A 14,271-nucleotide genomic window follows, 5' to 3' on the forward strand; every position below is an offset into this window, starting at 1 on the left:
TTCTAATATCTTGTAAATGGTAGAGATCCCCACCCCTAAACCATATATATTCTGGTTTGTCATGATAAAGCACATCAAATGAAATACAGGGTTAGTCCCCAGGGGTCACCCCCACCCCATGCCATTTAAAACCATATATATATTCTGGTTTGTCATGATAAAGCACATCAAATGAAATACAGGGTTAGTCCCCAGGGGTCATCCCCACCCCATGCCATTTAAAACCATATATATTCTGGTTTGTCATGATAAAGCACATCAAATGAAATACAGGGTTAGTCCCCAGGGGTCACCCCCACCCCATGCCATTTAAAAAAGTTCTAATATCTTGTAAGTGGTCAAGATCCCCACCCCTAAACCATATATATTCTGGTTTGTCATGCTAAGATTGTTTGAATGATATACAGGGTTAGTCCCAGGGGTCATCCCGACCCCCTGCCATTTGAGAAAGTTCTAATATCTTGTAAATGGTCGAGAGCCCCACCCCTAAACCATATATATTCTGGTTTGTCATGATAAAGCACATCAAATGAAATACAGGGTTAGTCCCCAGGGGTCACCCCACCCCCTGTCATTTAAGAAAGTTCTAATATCTTGTAAGTGGTCAAGATCCCCACCCCTAAACCATATATATTCTGGTTTGTCATGCGACTATGATTTGAATGATATACATGGTTAGTCCCCAGGGGTCATCCTGACCCCCTGCCATTTGAGAAAGTTCTAATATCTTGTAAATGGTCGAGATCCCCAACCCATAACCATATACATTCTGGTTTGTCATGATAAAGCACATCAAATGTAATACAGGGTTAGTCCCCAGGGGTCACCCCCACCCCATGCCATTTAAGAAAGTTCTAATATCTTGTAAGTGGACATTCAGAATAAAAATAAAAGATAGATCATCATACATAGTGTTTAATTTATGATTTCTTATGGTCAGGCTGGGGCATCATTTGTGTCTTACATACAGTGCAACAATTACCAGTTGTATACTATACTCATTTATATGGCAGAGCAGAGGGGGCATCATCCATATCTAGTTTGTTATGTATTTTTTGTGCTTTGTATAAATCTGATGAGTTGAGCCCTTTTTAACTGATTTTTATGCCCCCGCAGTAGCGGAGGGGGCATTAAGTTTTACCCTTGTCCGTCTGTACGTCCCAAAATTGGTTTCCGTTTTCTAACTTGAGTTTGCCTCAACCAAATGTTATGAAACTTATACACAATGCTAATTACCACAAAACACAGATCAAATTTGAATTTTGGTGGCGTCACTTTGACCGTTCTAGAGTTATGCCCCTTTATAAATGGAAAAATTACAAAATTTTTAGTTTCCGTTCCCTAACTTAAGTTTGCCTCAACCAAATGTTATGAAACCTATACACAATGCTTATTACCACAAAACACAGATCAAGTTTGAATTTTGGTGTCGTCACTTTAACTGTTCTGAGTTATTCCTCTTTATAAATCAAAAAATTTCAAAATTTTAGTTTCCGTTCTGTAACTTAAGTTTGCCCCAACCAAACATTATGAAACCTATACACAATACTTATAACCTTAAAACTCAGATCAAGTACAAATTTGGGTAGCGTCACTTTTATTGTTCTTGAGTTATGTCCCTTTATATTGTTGTATGCAAGGGGGGCATCATCTTTGTCCATGGGGACACATTCTTCATTTATTATAGTTTGTTCTTATGTTGTGCTGTTATACTACTGTCCCAGGTTAACTGGAGGGCTTAGCGCCAGCAAACATGTTTAACCCTGCCACATTCTGTATGTGCCTGTCTCAAGTCAGGAGCCTGTAATTCAGTGGTTATTGTATGATGCTGTGTACCATATTTGTGTTTCCTTCATTGTTTTGTACATAAATCAGGCCGTTAGTTTTTGAAACTTATACACAATGCTTATTATCACAAAACTCAGATCAAATTGGAATTTGGGTGGCGTCACTTTTACCGTTCTGGAGTTGTGCCCCTTCATAAATGGAAACAAGAGTGCACACGCTGAAATGTCTCGCCTGCTTTACTGATCATTGATTTTATGTTGATAGTCCTAAATATAAAGCTTTACTTCAAGTATCACATAAACTTAACATGATCCAAGAAAATGAGTTCAAGGTCAGATAAACCAAACCGGAAATACATGTTCACCTTACAATCATTCCATGCAGTAAATATAGTTGACCTATTGCTTATAGTATCCAAGAAACAAACTTAACCATGAAAACTTAACATTGACCAATGAACCATGAAAATGAGGTCAAGGTCAGATGATACCTGACAGACATAAATGTACACCATATAACTAATCCATGCAGTAAATATAGTTGACCTATTGCTTATAGTATCTAAGAAACAAACTTAACCATGAAAACTAAACATTGATCAATGAACCATGAAAATGAGGTCAAGGTCAGATGATACCTGCAATACAGACATATACACCTTACAATCATTCCATACACCAAATATAGTTGATCTATTGCTGATAGTTTAAGAAAAACAGACCAAAATACAAAAACTTAAAATTAAGCAATGAACCTTGAAAATGAGGTCAAGGTCAAATAAAACCTGCCAGACTGACATGTACATCATAAAATATTTCCATACACCAAATATAGGTGACCTATTGCATACAGTATTAGAAAAATAGACCAAAACACAAAAAAATAACTTTAACCACTGAACCATGAAAATTAGGTCAAGGTCAGATGACACCTGTCAGTTGGACATGTACACCTTACAATCATTCCACATACCAAATATAATAGACCTATTGCTTAAAGTAGTTGATATATGGACTTGACCACGAAAACTTAACCTTGTTCACTGATCCATGAAATGAGGTGGAGGTCAGATGAAAACTGTCGGACAGCCACGAGGACCTTGCAAGGTACGCACATACTAAATATAGTTATCCTATTACTCATAATAAGAGAGAAATTAACATTACAAAAAATCTTAACTTTTTTTCAAGTAGTCACTGAACCATGAAAATGAGGTCAAGGACAATGGTCATATGACAGACGGAAACTTCATAACATAAGGCATCTATATACTAAGTATGAAGCATCCAGGTCTTCTACCTTCTAAAATATAAAGCTTTTAAAAAGTTAGTTAACGCCGCTGCCTGCCGCCGCCGCCGGATCACTATCCCTATGTCGAAGTCACAGGCTCGACAAAAATGCTAAATTTTTCGTTTCAGTTCTATTACTTTAGTTTGCCTCAACCAAATGTTATGATGCACAATGTTTATTACCACAAAACACAGATCAAGTTCAATTTTGGGTGGGGTCACTTTGACAGTTCTCTAGTTATGTCCCTTTATAAAGTTATATGCAAGCGGTGGCATCATCTGTGTCCATTTATTTTTGTATCAAACTTAATTATGAAATATGATACATCTATCATTATCTCTGTTTCATCTTACTTCTATTGAAAACATTTTTATACAACCGCCAAAAAGTTTTTGCATCGTAAATGCTATGATGTAGTTTGCGTCGTTGTTGTCGTCCGAAGACACATTTGGACAATAACTTTAGTTTAAGTGAATGGATCTCTATGAATTTTTACCAGAAGGTTCAATACCACAAATGGAAGGTTGGGATTGATTTTTTGGGGGTGATGGTTCCAACAGTTTAGGAATTAGGGGCCAAAAAGAAGCATTTTTGTAGTTTCCGGACAATAATTTATGTGTAAGTGTATGGATCTCTCTGAAATTTTACCACAAGGTTCCATATCACAAAGGGAAGGCTGGGATTGAGTTGGGGTTAATTACTCCAAAAGGGGGGTGGGGGGGATTTTTTTTTCCAATTTTTATTTGGGGGGGGGGGGGGGGTTCATTTTTTATTCTTCAAACTTTTTGAAATTTCAAATTTTGAAATCTTCAATTGCACAGTATTGCGCAATAGCAAGAAATCTTCAATTGCACAGTATTGCGCAATAGTAAGAAATCTTCAATTGCACAGTATTGCGCAATAGCAAGAAATCTTCAATTGCACATTATTGGGCAAAAGCAAGAAATCTTCAATTGCACAGTATTGCACAATAGCTCAGTATTGCACAATTGCACAGTATTGTGCAATAGCAAGAAATCTTCAATTGCACAGTATTGCGCAATAGCACAGTATTGTGCAATATCAGAGTACAATGTATTGCTCAAAAGCAAGAAATCTTCAATTGCACAGTATTGTGCAATAGCAAGAAATCTTCAATTGCACAGTATTGCGCAATAGCAAAAAATCTTCAATTGCACAGTATTGCGCAACAAAACAGTATTGCGCAATAGCAAGAAATCTTCAATTGCACAGTATTGCGCAATAGTAAGAAATCTTCAATTGCACAGTATTGCGCAAAAGCAAGAAATTTTCAATTGCACAGTATTGGGCAAAAGCAAGAAATCCTCAATTGCACAGTATTGCACAATAGCTCAGTATTGCACAATAGCACAGTATTGTGCAATAGCAAGAAATCTTCAATTGCACAGTATTGCGAAATAGCACAGTATTGTGCAATATCACAGTACAATGTATTGCTCAATAGCAAGAAATCTTCAATTGCACAGTATTGCGCAATAGCAAGAAATCTTCAATTGCACAGTATTGCACAACAAGACAGTATTGCGCAATAGCAAGAAATCTTCAATTGCACAGTATTGGGCAATAGCACAGTATTGCACAATAGCAAGAAATCTTCAATTGCACAGTATTGCGCAATAGCAAGAAATCTTCAATTGCACAGTATTGCACAATAGCAAGAAATCTTCAATTGCACAGTATTGCGCAATAGCAAGAAATCTTCAATTGAAAACAAATACAAATGTTTTAACCAATTTCGATGGGATTAATATATTAAGTCTTTAACTTTTGGGGGTTCTAAGATTATACCTTGTATAATTTTTTTGATATTGGGCCCCATTTTTAAATTGGTCTACATTGAGGTCAAAAGGGTCCAAAATTAAACTTTGTTTGATTTCATCAAAAACTGAATTATTGCGGCTGTATGATTTGCTGAATATCTTATTGTGCATTTAGATTTTTATTTTGGGCCCTGTTTTCAAATAAGTTCATATTAAGGTTTGAAGGGTCCAAAATTTAACTTTGTTTGATTTCAACTAAAATTAAATTATTGGAGTTTTTTTATATGCTGAATCTAACCATGTTGTTAGATTTTGGATATCAGACCATTCTAGGTAAATTAAATGTCTCATTTCAAATTTTTAAGATCTTTGACCACATTTATTTTGTGTCAGAAACCTAAAGTATATCAAAAATTTGATCACATTCCAAATTCAGACAGTATCAAGCTTGAATATTGTGTCCAAACTTGCCCCAACTGTTCAGGGTTCTACCTCTGCGTTCGTATCAGGCTGCGCTCAGCGAAGCATTTTATTTAGGGTTAAATCCTAAGTGTCAATATTAATTAAAAACTTCTACTTTTTAGGGTTAAATCCTAAGAATCATTTGGGAAGAAGTTTAAAAGAACTATATCCACAGTTATTGCAGGTGGTAAGTTTTTTATTTTTCAAATTGACTCACATGACAGACACTTTGTATAAGGAAGCATTGGGTTGAATCAATATATGTCAAACCTTTCAGGTAAATGGCAATCATTTTTAGTTCAACTATACAGTTTTCCAATCAGATGAATGGGCTGTATTCATATAGCACAGCCAAGCTGACTCCCGTCAGCCCATGTTGTAATGGCTTGGATTTTTTTATTTGATTTTTTGGTGTTTTAACGCCACTTTTAAGCACCGCTTTTGGGCTATTTCGTGGCGGCCAGTTTTTATTGGTGGAGGAAGCCAGAGTGCCCGGAGAAAACCACCGACCTTCGATAGGAAAACTGACAATCCTAGTCAATTTAGATTGGAGTCGAGTGCACCCGCACAAGCAGGGTTCGAACTCACAACCTCAGTGTTGACTGGCTAGTGATTACAGTAGTAACTACTTAGACCACTCAGCCACCAAGGCCCCGTAATGGCTTGGAACATGGTATAGTAGCCCACATGTACATTTTTTGTAGTACCCTAAGAAAAGGTATCATGGACCTGGTATTTTTAGGTTCTGCTCAGCAAAGTTGATGCCATTGGCAAGGTGTGTTGATAGACAATATTATCTGCTAAGACTCTGGAATACTCCTTCATATATATTATACTGTTTATAACTTTCCCTGTCAAAAATAATGTGACTGTGCAGTTAAACATTCTCCCTAGAGTAGCAGTATGAATACACAACTACGTCATACTACATAAATACCAGTAATAAATTTGAATATATCAAACATTTCACACAAACTGATTTATACCCCAATTTTTGACAATTTTACCTATTATGTCTTTGTTTTGCTCACACATTGTTGTCAATATAATGGAATTCTATGCGACTGTCATGCAAGTGAGATTATTAAGCTAGCTATAAAACTAGGTTCAATCCACCATTTTCTACATAAAGAAATGCCTGTACCAAGTCAAGAATATGACAAATGTTTTTCCATTCGTTTGATGTGTTTGAGCTTTTGATTTTGCCATTTGATAAGGGACTTTCCGTTTTGAATTTTCCTTGGAGTTAGGTATTTTTGTTATTTTACTTTTTAGTCCAATTATTCATATATGAAATATGTTCCATTCTGAAATGGGTACCTGCCTGTTCCATGATTTTGTAATCAGGCAAGATTTAATTACACTGAACTTTTGTAAGTTGATTTGTGTTCTTATTTTTAACATGGCTGACTTTCAACCTGATGTCAGTCATTATCAGTTCTATGGGAGAGAAATTCTAAATAGTCTGAATTTTATATCTAGAGATGATGTTCATGTCCTTGCATAAGCTGTTTGTAAATTTGCAGCTGTACCTGCTAGCAAAAAAAGTTGGTGAATAGACAACAGTCATATTATAAATAATATGGCCAATCATACAGAGGAAGAAAAATTTGCAGTTAATGTTTCAGAAACTTTGAAGTTTAAGTCATACTTGGTTTTGACTGTTTATGCACCAAATTTAGTGAAAATGCTTTTATCACAGAAAGAACCTAGTTTGTCACAGTCTGCTTAACAGACAATATGGCAACCACTATATATAGAACATAGTTTTACATAAAAGCTGACATAAATTATTTAACAAACAAATTTTATGTTACTTTTTTAGCCAACTTTGTTCCAACGTACATTATTATTTGTCATCTGAATTGAATGAGTGTTACCAATGGACCTGAATGATACATTTGCTAAGTAACTAATCAAAGTTTTTTTTTTATTGCTTGTACATTTTAGAATAGAGAGTTCCAGTTAAATGTTTGTGGTGAAGGTGGAGAATATGAGACCTTTACTGTAGACTGTCCCCTCTTTAACAAGTCTATTGTCATGTAAGTGCACACATTACTATACTTTATTTCTCCTGCGCGAAACGTTGTGGGGGACATAAAAATACTGTCTCGTCCGGTCTTGATAGCTCTCTCACCAGAACAATTCTTGCAAAATCTGACTATTTCGAATATCAGTGCTCATCAACAATTTTTCTGCCCCCGCTGTAGTGGAGGGGGCATTAAGTTTTACCCTTGTCCGTCTGTACGTACGTCCCAAAATTGGTTTCCGTTCTCTAACTTGAGTTTGTCTCAAACAAATGTTATGAAACTTATACACCATTAATTACCACCACACACAGATTAAGTTTGGATTTTGGTGGCGTCACTTTAAGCGTTATTATTTTATTTTATTACCACAAAATAAAGATTAAGTTTGAATATTGGTGGGGTCACTATAACCATTCTTGAGTTATGCCCCTTTATAAATGGAAAAAAATGCAAAATTTTTAGTTTCCGTTCTCTTACTTTAGTTGCCTCAACCAAATGTTATGAAACTTATACACAGTGCTTTTAACCACAAAACACAGATCAAGTTGAATTTTGGTAGCGTCACTTTAATCATTATCGAGTTATGCCCCTTTATAAATCGAAAAATTGCTAAATTTTTAGTTTCCGTTCTGTAACTTAAGTTTGCCCCAACCAAACATTATGAAACCTATACACAATACTTATTACCTTAAAACTCAGATCAATTTCAAATTTGGGTAGCGTCACTTTTATTGTTCTTCAGTTATGTCCCTTTATAATGTTGCATGCAAGAGGGGGCATCATCTGTGTCCATGGGGACACATTCTCCGTTTGTTTAAAGAATTATGTCCCTTGAGAATATTAATTGTATAGAAAATTGCTTTTTTAAACCTTCATTTATCCAGTGAATATTTTTTTTTTTTTTAGTTATTGTCCTTGGACAAATAAAATATGTGCAACACAGGGGACAATGGAACTCTGTTCTATTACTTTATATGCATTTGACGGAATTTAAATGCAGCTTAGTCATATCTTATATGCAAAATGCTATGTCAGTTATCTGCAAATATTCCTAAGCAAACTTGTGCAGTTGGTCATTTATTGTCCCCCGGGCAACGCCTTATATCATAGGTTAATATTAGCAATGTCTTGAACAAGTTCGAAAATTAGTGCCGATCAATTATGTTTAAAAGAGTTACACTCATTGGAAACATTGAATATTTGGAAAATTGCATTGTAAGTGCAATTTTTGCCAGATTTTTATCAAATTCATATCAAGGTATATAACAGCAATGTCTCAGACAATTTCAAAAATAAGTGCCGATCAACTATTTTTAATGTGTTTCCCTTGGAAATATTAAATATATCGGAAATTGCTCTCAAGTCTTCAACTCTCTAGTAAGATAATTTTCAAATGTTTTAAAGAACAAAAAACATTTTTTATGCCTCCACAACTGAAAGTTGGGGGGCATATTGTTTTACCCCTGTCCGTCCGTCCGACCCTTTGTGCGTCCCTCCGTCCTTTCCATCCGTCTGTCCCATTATGGGTATATAGTTATTCCAGATAACTCCTCCTACAGTTTGAATGCTAGGAAGTTTTCACTTTGCTGGCTGTTTGTACATATATCGAGGGTGTGCATGTGGTCAGGGTTTTGATTTTTATGGATATTTGCTCTTTTGGGAGATAGTTGAACTTTGTCATTTTTTGGAGTATTTACTTGCATAAGAGGTGCATAGCGTTTCCGGATCACTCCTCCTACAGTTTGAATGCTAAGACGTTTTCACTTTGCTGGCTGTTTGTGCATATATTGAAGGTGTGCATGTGGTCAGGGTTTTGATTTTTATTAATATTTGCTCTTTTGGGAGATAGTTGAACTTTGTCATTTTTTGGAGTATTTACTTGCAAAAGAGGTGCATATCGTTTCCAGAAAAATATCCTCCTACAGTTTGATTGCTAGGAAGTTTTCACTTTGCTGGCTATTTGTACATATATTAAAGGTGTGCATGTGGTCAGGGTTTTGATTTTTATCACTATTTGCTCTTTTGGGAGATAGTTGAACTTTGTCATAAGAGGTGCATAGTGTTTCCGGATAACTCCTCCTACAGTAACCTATGTGCTCCCATGCTCAACTTTGTGTATTTTAAAATAACACTTTGCATCTTCAGGGGCATCATTTGTGTCTCCCAGACACAGTAATATCTCAAAGAAAGTCCTACATTGACTTTGTTATAATACAGTTACTTCAGAGTGGAGTGAGGGGGCATCACTTTGTCTAGTTTTTACAGAGGATGACCTTGAGGTCACTCCGATGTATTGCTATCGCCTAAATTTCCATTATGCAAATTAGTTTTGGGATTTCAACCGATCTATAAAAATTATAGATCCGCGGTCATTACAAGGGAAAAAAGTGCATTTGTATACCTGCGATTCCGTTCTCCGTTCGTACGATGTTTCATCAAAAAATGGAATCATTTCAGTTGTTGATTTAGTACTGAAAATTTGACTGAATTATCTCCTTATTAAATACGGTTTTATATGTTTAATAGGTGTTTAAGAAAGAGGTCAGGTGCTCATGTTCATTCATAAAATTATCGTTCATTCATGAATTTATCGTAAAATCAAAATCAAAATCACTACACTAATCGATTACCTGTATAGTATCTAAAAATAGACAAACTTAACTGACTCCCCTTACTGTAGTGTGTGATAACATTTTGTGAGGGAATTCGATGTTTGCTATACCACTGTTCATTTCAACGCACTTTATGACGATACCACTTTATCAATATGAATGAAATTTTTTGCAGTGTTTTAAGAAATAATTTTACTTTAAAATCGCGTATCATTTGTGAACTATTAAATGTTTTACAAGGACGAATTTTCTGTATAAAGTCAATAATTGTGTGAACTTTTGAAGCCCAAACTTTTTATAGCCTTAAATACGCTAATGAAAGATCCGAAAACTATACCCATACAGAACGACATGTTTTTGAAATTGTATCAAAACTTTTGGTTGACAAATTTTAATTCGTTATTGCATAAATATTAACTTGAAATATCTGTCATTTTCTCCCTACCCAGTTTACCTCTATTACTCATTATGATGTGGACTTGACATTGTTATTGAATCTTATGCAATTTGATTGGATTAAGTTATTATTAGATTACCTTCAAACTGTTCATGCTTTTTCGTACGAGTATATTGATTAAATCAGAGCGTGCATGAATGTGTACAGAAAATTAAATGACCTGCAAACTGGACACTGGACCAGTCCATACTACGTTTTATCAATGAATAGATTTTTTTTTTATTTCCCAAATTACAGAGCCCATAAAGGGCATAAAATCAGATACAATTGATTTACATAATTGGTAACAACAACAATAATAGCGGCATATAAATAGATATTTAGTATATAAGCATTGGTCAGAATCAGATGAACGAAACTTAAGGTATGAAAGGTAACAATTGCCACTTTTCATCAACAATTTTTCTGCCCCCGCTGTAGTGGAGGGGGCATTAAGTTTTACCCTTGTTCGTCTGTACGTACGTCCCAAAATTGGTTTCCGTTCTCTAACTTGAGTTTGTCTCAAACAAATGTTATGAAACTTATACACCATTAATTACCACCACACACAGATTAAGTTTGGATTTTGGTGGCGTCACTTTAAGCGTTATTATTTTATTTTATTACCACAAAATAAAGATTAAGTTTGAATATTGGTGGGGTCACTATAACCATTCTTGAGTTATGCCCCTTTATAAATGGAAAAAAATGCAAAATTTTTAGTTTCCGTTCTCTTACTTTAGTTGCCTCAACCAAATGTTATGAAACTTATACACAGTGCTTTTAACCACAAAACACAGATCAAGTTGAATTTTGGTAGCGTCACTTTAATCATTATCGAGTTATGCCCCTTTATAAATCGAAAAATTGCTAAATTTTTAGTTTCCGTTCTGTAACTTAAGTTTGCCCCAACCAAACATTATGAAACCTATACACAATACTTATTACCTTAAAACTCAGATCAATTTCAAATTTGGGTAGCGTCACTTTTATTGTTCTTCAGTTATGTCCCTTTATAATGTTGCATGCAAGAGGGGGCATCATCTGTGTCCATGGGGACACATTCTCCGTTTGTTTAAAGAATTATGTCCCTTGAGAATATTAATTGTATAGAAAATTGCTTTTTTAAACCTTCATTTATCCAGTGAATATTTTTTTTTTTTTTAGTTATTGTCCTTGGACAAATAAAATATGTGCAACACAGGGGACAATGGAACTCTGTTCTATTACTTTATATGCATTTGACGGAATTTAAATGCAGCTTAGTCATATCTTATATGCAAAATGCTATGTCAGTTATCTGCAAATATTCCTAAGCAAACTTGTGCAGTTGGTCATTTATTGTCCCCCGGGCAACGCCTTATATCATAGGTTAATATTAGCAATGTCTTGAACAAGTTCGAAAATTAGTGCCGATCAATTATGTTTAAAAGAGTTACACTCATTGGAAACATTGAATATTTGGAAAATTGCATTGTAAGTGCAATTTTTGCCAGATTTTTATCAAATTCATATCAAGGTATATAACAGCAATGTCTCAGACAATTTCAAAAATAAGTGCCGATCAACTATTTTTAATGTGTTTCCCTTGGAAATATTAAATATATCGGAAATTGCTCTCAAGTCTTCAACTCTCTAGTAAGATAATTTTCAAATGTTTTAAAGAACAAAAAACATTTTTTATGCCTCCACAACTGAAAGTTGGGGGGCATATTGTTTTACCCCTGTCAGTCCGTCCGACCCTTTGTCCGTCCCTCCGTCCTTTCCATCCGTCTGTCCCATTATGGGTATATAGTTATTCCAGATAACTCCTCCTACAGTTTGAATGCTAGGAAGTTTTCACTTTGCTGGCTGTTTGTACATATATCGAGGGTGTGCATGTGGTCAGGGTTTTGATTTTTATGGATATTTGCTCTTTTGGGAGATAGTTGAACTTTGTCATTTTTTGGAGTATTTACTTGCATAAGAGGTGCATAGCGTTTCCGGATCACTCCTCCTACAGTTTGAATGCTAAGACGTTTTCACTTTGCTGGCTGTTTGTGCATATATTGAAGGTGTGCATGTGGTCAGGGTTTTGATTTTTATTAATATTTGCTCTTTTGGGAGATAGTTGAACTTTGTCATTTTTTGGAGTATTTACTTGCAAAAGAGGTGCATATCGTTTCCAGAAAAATATCCTCCTACAGTTTGATTGCTAGGAAGTTTTCACTTTGCTGGCTATTTGTACATATATTAAAGGTGTGCATGTGGTCAGGGTTTTGATTTTTATCACTATTTGCTCTTTTGGGAGATAGTTGAACTTTGTCATAAGAGGTGCATAGTGTTTCCGGATAACTCCTCCTACAGTAACCTATGTGCTCCCATGCTCAACTTTGTGTATTTTAAAATAACACTTTGCATCTTCAGGGGCATCATTTGTGTCTCCCAGACACAGTAATATCTCAAAGAAAGTCCTACATTGACTTTGTTATAATACAGTTACTTCAGAGTGGAGTGAGGGGGCATCACTTTGTCTAGTTTTTACAGAGGATGACCTTGAGGTCACTCCGATGTATTGCTATCGCCTAAATTTCCATTATGCAAATTAGTTTTGGGATTTCAACCGATCTATAAAAATTATAGATCCGCGGTCATTACAAGGGAAAAAAGTGCATTTGTATACCTGCGATTCCGTTCTCCGTTCGTACGATGTTTCATCAAAAAATGGAATCATTTCAGTTGTTGATTTAGTACTGAAAATTTGACTGAATTATCTCCTTATTAAATACGGTTTTATATGTTTAATAGGTGTTTAAGAAAGAGGTCAGGTGCTCATGTTCATTCATAAAATTATCGTTCATTCATGAATTTATCGTAAAATCAAAATCAAAATCACTACACTAATCGATTACCTGTATAGTATCTAAAAATAGACAAACTTAACTGACTCCCCTTACTGTAGTGTGTGATAACATTTTGTGAGGGAATTCGATGTTTGCTATACCACTGTTCATTTCAACGCACTTTATGACGATACCACTTTATCAATATGAATGAAATTTTTTGCAGTGTTTTAAGAAATAATTTTACTTTAAAATCGTGTATCATTTGTGAACTATTAAATGTTTTACAAGGACGAATTTTCTGTATAAAGTCAATAATTGTGTGAACTTTTGAAGCCCAAACTTTTTATAGCCTTAAATACGCTAATGAAAGATCCGAAAACTATACCCATACAGAACGACATGTTTTTGAAATTGTATCAAAACTTTTGGTTGACAAATTTTAATTCGTTATTCAGACCTGCCAACTATCCCGATTTATGGGGGATATCCCCCATGAGAGGTGTTGACCTGAATTTTGAAATTCTTTATTATATAAACTGAACACCTCAAAACAGGCATTCAAATGAGTAGGAAGGGTATTTAAGCACATACATGCTCATTCAAACAATATAGTAGTAGATTAAAAACACTTATCACAATAAAAGAGGAGCATTATATCGTCTTGCGCTTAAAATCCCCCATGGAGATTTTGAAAAGTTGGCAGGTATGGTTATTGCATAAATATTAACTTGAAATATCTGTCATTTTCTCCCTACCCAGTTTACCTCTATTACTCATTATGATGTGGACTTGACATTGTTATTGAATCTTATGCAATTTGATTGGATTAAGTTATTATTAGATTACCTTCAAACTGTTCATGCTTTTTCGTACGAGTATATTGATTAAATCAGAGCGTGCATGAATGTGTACAGAAAATTAAATGACCTGCAAACTGGACACTGGACCAGTCCATACTACGTTTTATCAATGAATAGATTTTTTTTTTATTTCCCAAATTACAGAGCCCATAAAGGGCATAAAATCAGATACAATTGATTTATATAA

The 14,271-nt window shown here is 34.9% G+C and overlaps 1 protein-coding gene across 3 annotated transcripts in view; it reads left to right on the forward strand.

Annotated features, from left to right (window-relative positions):
• LOC127698941 (uncharacterized) overlaps positions 1 to 14,271 on the forward strand; it is a 278,817-nt gene that overhangs the window by 128,398 nt on the left and 136,148 nt on the right. For all 3 annotated transcript variants that reach the window (XM_052202712.1, XM_052202711.1, XM_052202710.1), the window contains exons 6-7: positions 5,444 to 5,508; positions 7,272 to 7,363. In XM_052202712.1, coding sequence (XP_052058672.1) covers positions 5,444 to 5,508; positions 7,272 to 7,363 — 157 coding nt within the window. The remainder of the gene's footprint in view (positions 1 to 5,443; positions 5,509 to 7,271; positions 7,364 to 14,271) is intronic.

The sequence above is a fragment of the Mytilus californianus genome, unplaced genomic scaffold, assembly GCF_021869535.1.
Source record: "Mytilus californianus isolate M0D057914Y unplaced genomic scaffold, xbMytCali1.0.p SCAF_4, whole genome shotgun sequence".
Taxonomy (NCBI): domain Eukaryota; kingdom Metazoa; phylum Mollusca; class Bivalvia; order Mytilida; family Mytilidae; genus Mytilus; species Mytilus californianus.